The following is a 15003-nucleotide window of genomic DNA, read 5'->3' as shown; positions in this document are numbered from 1 at the left end:
TTTCAAGAACACAATACCCTTAGTCTTAGTGGAACAGACCAAAGGTCTTCTGCCTATCCCAGAGATGGGGAACCTGTGACCCTTCAGATGTTGCTATCAATTCCCAACTCCCAACAATCTCAGTCAACATGGCCAGTGGTCAGAGGCTATGGGAGCTGGAGTCTAACAGCATCTAGAGAGCCACACAAGTTCCCCAGCTTTGAGTTATCCAGATACTTCAGGAAAGCCTACAAGCAGGACATGAAGACAATGACCCATTGTTTGTCCCCAACGTCTGATACGCAGAGGTTGTACTTCTTCTAAACATCATGGCTAATGTCTTATATTTCTATAGATAAAATTGTAGTGAAAGGGTCAAGATTAAGTCAGGCTCGTTTCCTCCCTGCCCTGCCCTGCCCCGGCCAGTTGACAATACTATTCATTGCACTTTCTGATTCAATTACACTTTATTTTCTGAAAATGGCCCATCAGCAGTAGTGCAGATTTTAGACTCTGGGGTTACTGGTCTTAGAAAGCAGGCCTCTATATTAGCAAACATTTTAAGTTGTTAGTATTTTGTTTAAAAATGAATTTTTAAAAATTTTTTTAAACCCTTTGGTTTCTCTATTTGCAAAACTGAGATACAAGTACAGTGGTACCTCGGGTTAAGTACTTAATTCGTTCCGGAGGTCCGTTCTTAACCTGAAACTGTTCTTAACCTGAAGTACCACTTTAGCTAATGGGGCCTCCTGCTGCCGCTGCGCCGCCGGAGCCCAATTTCTGTTCTTATCCTGAAGCAAAGTTCTTACGCTGAAGCACTAGTTCTGGGTTAGCGGAGTGTGTAACCTGAAGCGTATGTAACCTGAAGTGTATGTAACCCGAGGTACCACTGTATCTCCCCATCCATCTTCCTGGCGGGGTTGGTGTGATAGGAATCATCCCCACTGAACTCATGGTCACTTTTGTTCCAAAGTAAGCATCAGGGGGTTAATCAGGGAAAACTGAGGATCTCATTGCGTGCTGGAACAGAGAGCATGGCATTTCCTGATTCTTCAGGGTTTGGGGGGTGGGGCGACATTCCCAGCTGTACCCAGAGATGCCATGAATTGAACCTGAGGCTCCAAGGCAGATGCTCTGCTACTGAGCTATAGTTCTGAAGGGTGGGGAACACAATTAATAAATGAATCATCATATTGATTAAAAAAAAAAATACTTAATGCACCGAAAAGCTGTTTCTCCCCAGTGTTTGCATGAAAGCAGTGGCAGATATTCACGAGTCATTGTACTAGTATTCCATACTTGAGAATATTCCAGGTTAACCTGACTTAGATGGAAGACAAGGAGTTAAAACCAGCCTGGGCAAAATGCCCAGGATTCTTGAGAGAGATGTCTCTCACTTGACATCCTGTTGTTGTGCTTAGTTGTCAAGCTGCGTCAGCTGACTCTCCCTCCTCCCTCCCTTTCCCAGAGGAGGAAGAAGAGGGACGGGTTCAGCTTCCTCATCGAGGGGAGTATGTGCGCGTGCACGTGCGTGGTGAAAGAGAACTGTACAGTGAGGTCAGATGTTCCCCGGGCTCAGCACGTGACCTCGGAGCAAAAGTATAAAGAAAGATGCGGGGAGACCAGATGCCTAACTCAGTAGCTTCTCAAACTCTGGAGAGAAAGGAAGCAAGGAGCCGAGAGTGAAGAGGAAGAGAAGAAAGAGAGCGGCCGCAGAATAACAAAGCGAGGAGAATGGCACAGCGCTCTGAAAGGTGAGTGGCAATCCTGGGCTGGAGACAACCCTTCGAAGGAATTTACACAGACTCTCTCAGGTGTTACGATTAGCAGGGAGGGAGGGAGGCTCTTGGTAGGTCCAGCATCCTCGGAAGTGCGGTGTGTGTGTTGCCCAGGAGAGGGCATTCTCTGTGGCAGCACCCAGCACTGTTGGACACCCTTCTCACCCAGATGTGTGCCGTCTGGCACCTTCATTGGTATGGCTTCCATCACATGCTGAAGATGCTCCTCTTTACCTTGGCCTCTGGTTGCATACACACCAGACATCTTACGCACATTATTTTTCCCGAGGAATCATGGGAATCTGTACAGAACTACAGTTCCCAGGCAACAAACTATAGATCCCAGGATTCTCTGTGGAGCAGTGTGTTTGAAATGTACGTCATTTTGTGGGACCTACCTCTGTTGTCAGATATTTTTATTTTGCTGTGGAATGGCTTCATTTTATTTTTCAAACTGGGACCTTGTTGTGAAGGGCAGAAAAAATTTCATGAATAGATTGCTTTTGCATTTGTACTTTTAGTGTTATATGGCATCACTGTTTCTCTCGACGCCTGCATGCATCTAACACCTGACAACTGAGGCTAACATTTAATGCGTGTGAAGAATTAGACTACTCATGAAAACTTATTATATCAATATACATTTCTTATTTGTTAAAGACTTTGTTGTTCAGAGGCATGACATTTTTTTGGGGGGGTATCTGAATGGCATATTTCTAGTTGCATAGACACCAAACATTCAAAGCACATTCAGAATATCTCCCTCCCAAGAATTCTGGGAACCGTAGCTTGTTAAAGATGTTGGGAAGTGTAGTTCTGTGGTGGGTAAGCTACAGTTCCCAGGATTCTTAGAGGGGGGAAATGTGCTTTAATTATATGGTGCGTATGCAGCCCCTTGCTGAAGAACAAAGGGGTCCATTTTCTTGTCAGGATGTTAATTTATCCTGCTTTGCCACAGACTGCCAGTTTACTTCTGTGCAAAAGTGCTGGTATGTAAGATGCTTAAGATAACACTGAATTTTTTCCCCTCCCCCGCCAGAATGTCTCAGGACCTGTCAGAAGCCCTGAAAGAAAGCACCAAAGAGGTGCATGAGCAGGCAGAGACCACAGATTTCATGATGCGGTTCCAGAAGGGACAGATGTCACTTCATGAATTCAAGGTACTGTGCCTGAGTTTTTATTCAAGAGCGGGGGGCGGGGGGCGGGGAAGACTTTAAACGCCTCGAAGAGTCTTGTTTTACAATCAAGCGGGATATACGTTTTATGAAATCAGTCAATCCGTGACTTGTTGAACTAGAACTCCCATCATCCCTAGCTAGCAAGGCTAGAGCTCAGGGATGATGGGAGTTGTAGTCCAACAACATCTGGGGACCCAAGGTTGAGAAACACTGGTATAGAGAAAGCAATGGAAGGAAGAGGAGAGGGAGGAGAAAGAGGAACAGAAACCATCAGCAAGTGATCCCTTCAGACCTCTGCCATGGCAAGAGCAATCTGACCTTCCCCTAGCAGTCCACTGGGGCAGGGGAAGGAAGTGGGGGAAAAGAGGGGGGAGGAAGGAGAGGAGGGGCAGAAAGAGAGCAGAAGAGGGGGGCACACTGAGAGAGAAAAGGGGTGACGAAAAGAGAGAAGATGGGCTGTCCATCCATCCCACTTTTTCCTCTAGCCCCCACTCACTACAGCTTTCTCCACTGCGACAGTGTGAGCCCTGACAGATCACTCCCAAGGGATTGTAGCTCTTGACAGAAAGATTTCCTAGCCCTTCTCTGACCTCACAGAAACTGCACTTTTTTCATTTCCTGGGCGTGTATTGCTGAACTGCTGTATTTTCATTCTGTTTCACGCCGCAGGCAAGGGCATAATTTTCTGGGTTCATTTCGGAACTTGAGCAAAATCTGCCTTCCAAGTGTGCCCGTCTGAGCTACTGGAACTAGCTTATTAAACAAATGCTAATGAGCTGAACCTTCTAGTATAACCAGTTAGAGGTAATTATTAGGCGTAAGTCCCAAATGAGGTGGCATGAAGCACAAACACAGATTGAGCAAGGCCAAGGGGGCAGGGAGAGAGGTAGCAGCAGCCATGGTGAAATTCTGGAGAGGTGACTTGTACATTACCCAGCAAAAACACAGTTATAATTGCCATGAGATTTCCGTTCTTTGTCGATTGGCTGGTTTCTCTTACAACAGACCAATGTAGTGGGCAGGGAGAGCATAAAGATGGCAGGTCATAAAGAGTTGGTTCAACAAGCCATTACTCTCTGAAATTTTATACACACACACACACACACACACACACACACACACACGTATTGAAGCAGAAGATACTGATCTTAACCATGAAAACCAAACCAATTTTGGTGCTTAGGAACATAGGGATGTGCCTTATACTGGGCCAGACCAAGCGCAGAACTGTCTACATTGACAGGCAGCCATTCTCTATGGTTTCAGACAGGAAGTCTCTCTCAGCTCTATTTGCAGATGGCAGGGATTGAATCTGGGACTTCCTGTCCACAAGGCAATTCCTCTATCCCGAAGCTATGGCCCTCCCTCAAGTTCCAAAAGATAATCAGTCATATAAATCCATGTCAAGGGAAGGCGATCACACAAATGTGTGTGTGTGTGTGTGGAGAGAGAGAGAGAGAGAGAGAGAGAGAGAGAGAGAGAGAGAGAGAGAGAAACCATTTGACATGTGTTTGGCGTCAAATTTTTGCTCTTGGTCACTTTGTGGATGCTCACAATGGGCCACTTAGAAGGCGACCGCTTCTCAGGTGTGTGGAAATCCAGGTCTTAAAGGGCTTTATATAGGTCAAAACGCACACCCAGTCGCCATCCAGGATGTGCAATAATAGCCTGCACTGCTGGTTGACTAAAGGGAAGTTTTGTGTGAAGGTATTTAGGGTGTGTTCATAAGGCAGTTGTGAACAGGCTCAGATGCACCATCTCTATTTGACCTTAGAATCATAGAATTGTAGAGTTGAAAGGGACCGTGAGGGTTACCTAGTCCAACCCCCTGCAATGCAGGAATCTTTTGCCCAATGCGGGGCTCCAGCCTACGACCTGGAGATTAAGAGTCTCATGCTCTACTGACTGAGCTATTCCAGTTCATACTGGCGGCTGCATCCCACTGTGTTGCTCTTTTGCCCAACTGTGCCATAATCATCACATAGAGTACAGGGATCCAGAATGGGATGTACAGTCCAGACAGCTAAACTAGTGCTAAAATCTCTCTCACCCACAGTGCATGTCGTTTGCATTCTCCTTGCCTGCACAGATGCTGAACTGAGGTCAAAAGAAGCTGTAGAAGGGATGTGTTATTAGCCACAGTTACTATTGAGATGAATGGGAATCATGCAGCTATGAAACATAACTTCCATGTGAGAGACCTTTTGAGTGTGGGTCTCAAAGTACTTTCCTCAAATGGTTGAGCAATTCGTTGCTGCACTGCCTTGCTTACTGTGTTTAGCTAGGCTAGGGTCACTTCCAGGCAACCTGTTCATCAAGCATTCATCTTGAATTGTTTGCACAAAGTTTGTGGGGTGGTTATATATTGGCTACAGTGAACATCTGTTTGTGGAGTCGTTAGATGACCTTGCATCATGCAAATATTACTCCAGAATTTCCGGTGCATTTCTTCCCACCACTTAACCTTATGGCAAAATTATCTGATTTGGAGGATGGAAGAGAGAGAATGGGCTTTGTTCCATATTGACTGTCATGGTGCAATCTGAATTTACTGGAATGTGTTTGAACCCACAACATATCAACAGTCTGGAAGCACTTCAAATCTTTCATGGAACTTGGTTAATGTTTAAAATTTAGTTGTGTGTGCGTTTTGTATTTGCAACAGGGACAAAAAGTACTTTACCAGAGAGTTTGTAAAGCAGCAACGTAGAAATAAGTCCAATTGCTTCTATAAAGGAAGGTGCTGGTGGATTTGACAGATTTGCTGTGTTGTATCCAGTGGTGGCTTTTTGCTGATGGAAAATTCACCTGCACAAGGTGGGGCACTCATAAGAAGAGCCCAAATAGATCTGACCAATGTCTCAACTAGTCCGGCTTCCTGTTCTCACAGTGATCAACTGGATGCCTATGAGACGCCTACAGTAAGGTTACCAGATGTTCCTGTTTCCCAGGGACAGTCCCCGGATTTACAAATCAGTCCCTATACAAAATCCATTGAAGCTGAAAAGTGTCCCTGGATTCATTGAAAAAAATCTGGTAACCTTAGCCTACAGGCAGGATCCAAGTGCAGCAACAACTTAGTTTTTATCATTCCCCCTACCCACTGCGGCCCAAAGTTAAGAGAGATCGATGGAAACTGGGTGCCCCACCTTGTGCAAATGGAAATGTTTTCTGGTAGGGCAAAGCCAGCATTGGATGGTATAGCCAGCCCTGACCTCCATGTTTAAGCACATGGAACTACTGCCATCCCATCTAATTCAAGTCCGATGTGCCAGGGGTTGAACACAATAGGTTCTCTACATAGAAGTGTATACTCAATTCTGACCAAACTAAGCCTCCTGGAGCACAATATACATCAGAGCACAATATACATCAGGAGGCTTAGTTTTGTCAGAATCTAGTATATGCTTCCAGAGTTAATGCTAAATACATGACTTCTGGTAAATGAGCCACCATAGCCGCTAGAGGGCTGTGAAAATTTGTGTCCTGGGCTTTTTAGACTCTTCTACCCATGTACTATCTGAAACCAAAGGGGCACATTGGTTGCCAGATGCAAAATATATTGGCATTATTTTCAGCACTCCTACCCCACTGTATGGCAAAAGGAAGACTTTGCAGCTAAGCTTCTCCCCTCCCTTCCATCCTTTGTTTCAGCTGTACCTGGCTTCTCTGTACTACGTCTATGTTGCCCTGGAGAAAGAGTCTGAGCGGAATAAGGACAACCCAGTCTATGCCCCTGTTTATTTCCCAAACGAGCTCAATCGCAGGGCAGCTTTGGAGGAAGACTTGGAGTATTTCTATGGCCCCACATGGAGGAAGGAGATTCAGTGTCACGAGGCAACTCAGAAATATGTGGACAGGCTACACCACGTGGGCCAGTACGAACCTGAACTTTTGGTGGCCCATGCTTACACGCGATACTTGGGAGATTTGTCCGGGGGTCAGATTCTGAAGAAGATCGCTCAGAAAATGTTCCATCTGCCCAGCACTGGAGAAGGGCTGTCGTTCTTCAACTTCCCTGGAGTCACTAACATCAGCAAGTTCAAGCAGCTGTATCGAGCGCGGATGAACAGTCTCCCCATGGACTCAGCTACTGAGGAGAGAATACTTGAGGAGGCCAAGAGATCTTTCCTGCTGAATATAGAAGTGAGTAATCAGCTGGCTACACAGTCTTGCCATGAGGCCCATAACTCTCTTGAAAGTCACAATAACATTTCTGTTGACATTCTTAGGAGATGGTGAACATTTCTAAGAGCTGACCAAGCTTCTTCTGATTAGAGATTTATTTTTGTAAGGTGAATCAGGGTCATTAAAATAAGGCATTTTTTTAAGTAGGATCAATTACAAAGCAATAAACTAACATTTGACTTATGTACAGCTTTTCCTTAGCCTCAGTGTTGAACAAAAAGAAAAAATAGGAGATGATTATGATATTGGTAATGGGGTATGGTAGAAGCCAGTCTGAGAACAAAAAATGCAGGCAAGGAAAAAAAATGCAAGAAAAAATCCAAACAGAAACAGTGTCATAAATACCTAATACTTGTTCCAGTCTTAAAATGTTAATTCGGAACATTCTTTGCAGGCTACATCAACTTCCCTGGGAGTTAGCCCCATTAAAATCAGTGTCACTTACATCTAAATAGACATTTATAGGATTGAACTGTAAGGCTGAAATCCTAACTCCACTTACTTGGAAGTAAGCCCCACTAAATTAAGGATAATTGAGTAGACATGGTTGCTCTAAGTTACTTTTACATCCATAGGATCACAGGTTATACGAAGGTTTGTTGGGACAAAAAGTGGTGGGCACAGTACTTTTGAAAATTCTAAAAGGCAGCAGCTATTTAAGCCTGTCCTGATTGGTCTTTAAGATTGCTGGCAGGCTGTGATTTATCTTGAGTCCGGCTCTTCCAACCTCCAAATTAATTTTAAACAACAACAGGATCAACATTTGTCAGCGAGCATTTAAGAACTAAGTACATACGCAGTTGCTGGATGGCCTGGTTTATTATTTCTTTCCCTCTCCAGAAGGAACTAAGAAGTTCCAATCCCATTAAGATTAAAACTTTCTTCAGTCTGGAGGGTTTAAACTAAAGCTAGCTCACTTTTTGTTTGGCTGCACACACACCAACCACTTAAAGAACATCCTTCACAGTGGATCCTAGGAACTGCAGTTTACCCTTCACAATGCTACAATTCTTAACAAACTACACCCTTAACAAACTGCACTTCCCAGGATCCTAGAGGGGAAATGTGTGGTGTGTACACAGCCCAGCTTCCTGATGCAACTGGTGCTGTCCCTACATCTTTCTTCATTTGCAACTTACTCACATAGGGATACGAACACACATGTATGCAAGGACCAGCATTCATACACTTTGTACATTATAGCACTGGAAAATTTGATCGGTGTTTCTCAGCAGGTTTATAAGGAAAGGTAGATGTTCACATGCTCCAATATAAAGATGAAAGCAAGTGAGGAAGATTGGAGGACCTTCAAACTTCATTAAGATGGGTTGTGGTGGTGGTTTGCAAAATCCTAAAAAGGGATAGAGTGCTTTTCAGTAACAAAACGGTGATCTATCTCAGGTGTTCAAGGAGTTGCAGAGACTGACAAGCCAAGGGCAAACCACAGAAAACCTCCGCCTTGAGGAACCAAAACTAGACCTCCACACAAGAGGAATCAACAGAACTCACAGTAAGATAACTTCTTAATTTGAGCCATTCCTCATCTTCTAGCCACATCGATTGCAGTAATCATCCTAGGAATCTGCCTTATCAGAACACTGATCCATTTAGCTTAGTTCTTCCCATTACACTGCCTGGCAGCAGCCCTCCAGGGTATCAGGTAAGCTAAGCACTTTCCCAAGACAGATATTTGTGCTGGCATGGGCCTCGCCATCAGGGGTAGCCATTTGTGATGCCCATGACAGGCAGTAGTAACCTGGCTTCTGACCCTGCCTGCTATGCTCCCAAGGCAAGCTCCCTTCCTTTTAGCTCCGTTTCCCCTTGGATCTTCTAAATACAGAGGTACCTCAGGTTACAGACACTTCAGGTTACAGACTCCGGTAACCCAGAAGTAGTACCTCCGGTTAAGAACTTTGCTTCAGGATGAGAACAGAAATTGTGCAGCGGCAGTGGGAGGCCCCATTAGCTAAAGTGGTACCTCAGGTTAAGAACAGTTTCAGGTTAAGAACGGAGCTCCAGAACGAATTAAGTTCTTAACCCGAGGTACCACTGTAATGGAAAGAGGAGTGATTCCTATCATAGCCACTTTCCATTAGAAAATGTGTGTGCACCCTGCAGTTATCATTAATAAATTCTTATGAGGTGCTTCAGTGTTGTATATATATCAAAAGATAAGAAAGGCTCTGCTCACAGCCTCAGAATCTAATATACATGATATAAAAGGAAAAAGGAATGGGGTAGGAAGAGGAAAACAAGCACTGAAGCAACTGCGGCTCCATAGGCTACCAGGTGGGGTCAGATGGATGTCCCCTTTGCCATGATGAACTTCCTAAGAGGCAGGGGGTGCAGCCGTCTAAGGGCCCCAGGACACCTGGTTAGTTGAAGAGGCCAAAGTGTTATTTTAAAAGTCTCTCCTTCTCTCACAATCCCTCCTTCCGCCCAGCTCCCTAGGATTTCTGTGCTGCAGAATGCACAGCACAGTTCTTTAAATGAAATAAGATTCCACCTTGTTGAATGAGATTTATGGCTGTAGATGCACATGTAGCGCTGCAAGCCTTATAGTTCTGAAACGCAAAGTCAGAAAATTTGCTATGCTGCCTCTCCCTTTTATGGAAACTTTTGCTTTCTGTAACCACCCGCTTGCAAGGCTGTGTCCACCCAGCTGGCTCAACTGCACCAGCGCTCTGTAATATTATCTTCCTGTGTCATTAATCTCTGGTGGCTGCTCTGCTCAGTGTACCTGCCTCGCACCCGGTGATGTCATCAGCGTGGCTGGATCATTGCTGAATGTTCTAGAAATGAAGCTCCCAACCTGACCAATTTCCATTCTCTTAAAATAGGTCCAAAGGAAAGTGACCGTGTGCAGATGAGGCATCAGCAGATGCTACCAAGCACACCGCTCCTGCGTTGGGCTCTCGCCATCTTCTTCTTGGCAACAACAGTTGGTGTGGGCTTGTATGCCATGTGAGCAGAAGGAACCTCAGCCATGTCTTTCACCAGCACCTGCCTCATCCTGAACTAACAAACCTTTCCCTTGTGGAAGAAAGCCTCCTTAGATGGCCTAGTTTGGGCGATCTGAGCTCAAATGACAAATGACACGAAAAGACTCTTAAAAGACTTTAGAAAGTCAAATCAAATGCTGGTGCAGCAAACATTTCTAAAGATATTGAAATGCGAGAGAGAGCCATAAAGACTGATAACTTGCCAGCTGGGACAACAGAGGAATAAATGTTGTTCCTGGTACTTTGCCTAGTGTTATGTCATAGTACTGTCTACTGCAGAGTTCAGCAACCTGATGCTGCCCCCCCCTGATATTTTGGACTACAAGTCCCATCAGCCCTAGCTGCCACATGCTGGCTGAGGATGATGGGAGTTGTAGTCCAAAATATCTGATGGGCACGAAGCTGGTCCAATGTTGTGTTGCTTGCTTCTTATCCTGAGACAAAAATGCATTGCTCAAACTATGATTTTATGTAATAACGTTTCTGTTTTATGTAATGATGTTTGTTTTTGAAATGCATTTGTACCTCGGTCCTGGATTTTTTTTTGAGGGGGGAGCGATATATTCTCTTGCATCTGTAACTTGCCTTTTATAAATTATGTGCTCAATCATTAAACCTCCCTGTGAGTAGAATGAACTGTATCCTTCTTTTAATGTTTTATCAAATCGTGAGTAGAGCGTTTTTCTTTTCCTGTGTACTATATTAACTGATGCTGAAAGGATATTGGGCTGATCAGTGCTCAGCCTTAAAACTAACTTACCTTTGTGTCTAAAGGCAAAACTGTTGAATCTTTGTTTATTTTATTTATTTTATTTCTATACTGCCCTTCACCCAAGGATCACAGGGCTGTTTACAATATAAAAACACAAAAATATTTAACATAGAAACAAACAAAATAATAACCCACAATTTCTTATTTGGAAGAAAAACGCAGGCTTAGCACTGGTCAAGTTTGCACATGACACTAAGCCATGGTTTATTAAATCATGTTATTAAGTGCCCAGTGGCTTCACTGGTTTGTTTACTGCCAACAAACCATGATCTGAATCCATGGTTTGCTGTTAATTTATGAACCTTGGTTTTAATGATAGTTTGGTATTACATGCAAACCTATCACCCTTAATTAACCATAGTTTGTTTAGCCACCCACACCATAGACACTCATCAAACTACAAAGTCACAAGGCAATAGCAGCTAGAAACATAACTAAATTTTGGAGAAACAAGCTTGCTTGATAGTCTGTGGGACAATTTGTGGTTTACTTGTAGTTTGTTAAGTCCATCGGTATTTTTTGCAAATTGGTTCTTTGTAAAATCCCTGGAAAGCTAGGATTGACATCCAGTGTTTAGGAACAGGGTGATGTGTTGCTTCACAAGCACCTGTAATCAATAAATTTGTTTAGTAACGTTAAATGTAATGTCAATGCTATTGTGTATACTAGTTCATGTCTGTAAAGGAGAATTAGTAATTTGTAATACAGTCAATGCTCCCGAATGCCTCCGTTTTGGAACGTTTCGGCTCCCAAACACCAAAAACCCGGAAGTAAATGCTCCGGTTTTTGAATGTTTTTTGGAAGCTGAACATGCGATGCGGCTTCTGCTTGAATGCAGGAAACTCCTGCAACCAATCAGAAGCTGCGCCTCAGTTGGCGAACATTTCAGAAGCCGAATGGGCTTCCAGAACAGATTACGTTCAACAACCGATGTTGAACCGACAAATAAATAATCCAGAAATCTTTCATACTGAACTATAGCTGCAATCCTATTATTAAATGATCATTCACATGACCATACCAAGTGACTCTAATCTAAGTTTAATCACACAAATTAGTATACTCTGCTATGTGTATGACGGACACCAAATAATAGTGCTTATAACACCCATCACACAAATGGGAGGAAAACGGCTGGAATTCTTAACCCACTCTGCTACAGTTGCTGAAAGGTGTTGATCTGTCCCAAGTGGTCTTGATTCAAGTACGCATTTTGAATTAACTCCTAAAGATATTGGGATTTCAACTTTAGATGCCAATTTTATTTCCCCTGCCCAAAACCTAATTGAAGATTGCATTGATAATAGCATGCCTATTATATGAAACTGAGCAGCAGAAAAAGCCTAGGGAGTCATACCCTTGAGATTCTGTATTTACATGGATTTGTCTAATTAAAAAATAGTGGTTTCAGGATGGAGAACAGTAACTTTTGTTATTTTCCTAGAAGGAGATCATATGAGGAGACAACAATGCCTCAATCTGATTCTTTCCATTAACTCTTTTGTAATAAGTAACAGTACAGACTTGAGGAGGGCTAAGTAACCGCACCACAGTTAACATGCTGCAGAAGAGGAGAATAGCATTTCGCCAGTGGCATGGCGTCTTGAATGCTGGTAAAAAGCAATTTCACTGCAAAAGGGAGAACAGGCCATCAGCCCTGTAACTTCAGGAGTCACTGTAAATTCACCATGCACAGATAATTTCTTTACAAATGTTTTTGCACCTCTCAAGTCTAGTCCTTAAAGTACCGTACATTTCCAGAGAACACAAAATTGTAAGCACTCTTCTTTAAAGCCAGCTCCACCTTCAGACGAGGCCTGAGCATTACACGTACGGAAGAATGAGGACTGTACAGTATCAAACACCATTTGCACAGTAGTATTTGGATGTTAAAAACACATCACATATTTTGTTGCAGTTTTGACACAGTCCTGCCTGGTACACCAGTATTATTTACTAGGTAGCCTTTTATTAGGCATTGTTATTTATTAAGCAGGATCTGGTGTGGTTTCAAATTGGTGGGGTGGGGTGGAGGGTTGTGTTTTGAGTTTCCTGCATTGCAGGGGGTTGGACTAGATGATCCCCGGGGTTCCTTCCAACTATGATTCCATGAGTTCCATGGCTGACTGGGGGTTTGAACACTCTTGACGCCTCTCACATAGCTTCATGGGCACTCAGCTTGGGTGGTCTGCAAGGGGGCAGGCTGCTCAAAGTATGGGACACATGAGGAAGGTGGCAGATTCAGCAGGTGAATCTCCACACAATACAATTTCCTCTATGGAGGGGAAAGCGCTGCCTATTTAGACTTCTGATTTGCCATACAGTTTTTTACAATCAAAAGAAGCCGCTGTGTCAATGCTGTGGGTGAGCATTGGGTGCCTGGGTACCTTCTATGTATATGAAGGGGTCGTGGTGGTGGCAGTGGTGGGAACCAGGGCCGGATTTAGGTTTGATGAGACCCTAAGCTACTGAAGGTAATGGAGCCCTTTATATGTCCAGCTGTCCTTTTGTCAGTAACAAATTGTTGCTGTTTTTTTGTGTTAAATATACTGTATGCATCATCATCATAATTTATTATTTATACCCCGCCCATCTGGCTGGGTTTCCCCAGCCACTCTGGGCGGCTTCCAACAAAATATTGTGATAGGAATTTTATGGTCTTAGATATATGGCAACGTTCATAACCACACGTACATAGATCAGCACAGGAAAGCCAACCTGGAACCATTTTGATTCCTAAACTGAGTAAATGTTTCTCTGCATGGTCAAAATGGAAAAGCCTCCCCGTTGTCTCTTCCTTCACAAATCCTGTCTTAATCTGTGTTTGAATAAGGGTGTGAGCCTTATCATTACAAAAGACTGCCCAGGCTCCCCAAGAAATCCAATCAAGTAACCTGCCAGACAGGAAATAAACAAAGCGACAGGAGAAAACAACATGCAAATGTTCTGTTTTAGACCGCCTTATCTGAGGGGTGGTCTTAGGTTACACCCCTTCTGTGATGAATGCATAATGTTTCTGGGGGTGGTCTTGATCTAGAGGATGGGAATTTCAAAAGTCTTTATAAACCCTTGCACAGCATTTTTGCGGGGTCCTCTTCCTCTCCTGCGTGTGAGGGGAGTACCCTGTTGCAACAGATCAATAAAGATCAAGCTTACTAGCTGCTTTGCTTCTCAAATATTCTCTGGTTGACCTCTGTTATTTTCTCCTACCAATAGGGAACCTATGTAAGGACTCTATATGGGCTCTTGGATACCCCATAAGGGAAAAGGGCATATTTTTTATTTACAACAATATCAAAATACAATAGTCTATTAAGCATTAAAAGCTTCCCTAAACAGGGCTGCCTTCATATGGTAATTTATGGACGTAATAGGTATCTAAGCCATTTGCACATGCTGCCATGCAACCAGTCCATGCAGAATGTAGGCACCCTATTTATAGAAATGAGCAAACCAGTGAAATTTTAGGGAGCAGGCTAGCAGGCGGGGCCCATTACTTACATCATAGGAGCCTACGCAACACCAAACACTGTTGCTGTATGTAGGTTTGTTTTTGTTTTTTAAAATTAATTTTATATTTTAGAACTCTACATAGGTTTTTTCTTTAATTTTTTGGGGGGCCCCCAAGAGAGTGGGGCCCTAAGCTATAGCTTGTTTAGCTTATACATAAATCTGGCACTGGGTGCATCTCCGCACAATGCAATTTCCTCTATGGAGGGGTTAAGCGCCCCCTATCTAGACTTCTGATTTCCCATGCAGTTTTTTACAATCGAAAGAAGCCGCTGTGTCAATGTTGTGGGTGAGCATGGGGTGCCTGGGGACCTTCTATGCATACGAAGAGGTCGTGGTGGTGGGGACAACAACAGGACAGCAGCCCACGCCTCTTCACGCTGCCGTACTGGCAGCCGCCATCTTAAGCCTTTCCGCCTCCTGCATCTTTTCCGCTCCGTTCAAGGCTTTTGGCGCCAAAACCTTCTCCAACTGCGGCTTAGTCATTTCATCAAAGAAAAAAGCAGGCAAAGGGGCGTGGTCTCATTTCTCCTTCCTCCAATCGGCTTCGACGCCTACCGGCGTCTCTTTCTCGCGATCGGAAAAGGCGGGGTTAA

General features: G+C 43.9%; 1 protein-coding gene across 1 annotated transcript; it reads left to right on the top strand.

The window, feature by feature from the left end:
• Positions 1–1443: 1443 nt before the first annotated feature.
• On the top strand, positions 1444–10757 carry HMOX1 (heme oxygenase 1). The gene is made up of 5 exons (XM_083574064.1): positions 1444–1733; positions 2797–2917; positions 6590–7081; positions 8525–8633; positions 9964–10757. Exons 1-5 carry the CDS (start codon positions 1714–1716, stop codon positions 10089–10091), a joined length of 870 nt encoding a protein of 289 aa, XP_083430190.1. The 5' UTR covers positions 1444–1713; the 3' UTR covers positions 10092–10757.
• Positions 10758–15003: the final 4246 nt, after the last annotated feature.

Source organism: Podarcis filfolensis (genome assembly GCF_964270895.1).
Source record: "Podarcis filfolensis genome assembly, chromosome: 10".
NCBI lineage: Eukaryota > Metazoa > Chordata > Lepidosauria > Squamata > Lacertidae > Podarcis > Podarcis filfolensis.
This window is presented reverse-complemented; position numbering and strand designations above follow the sequence as displayed.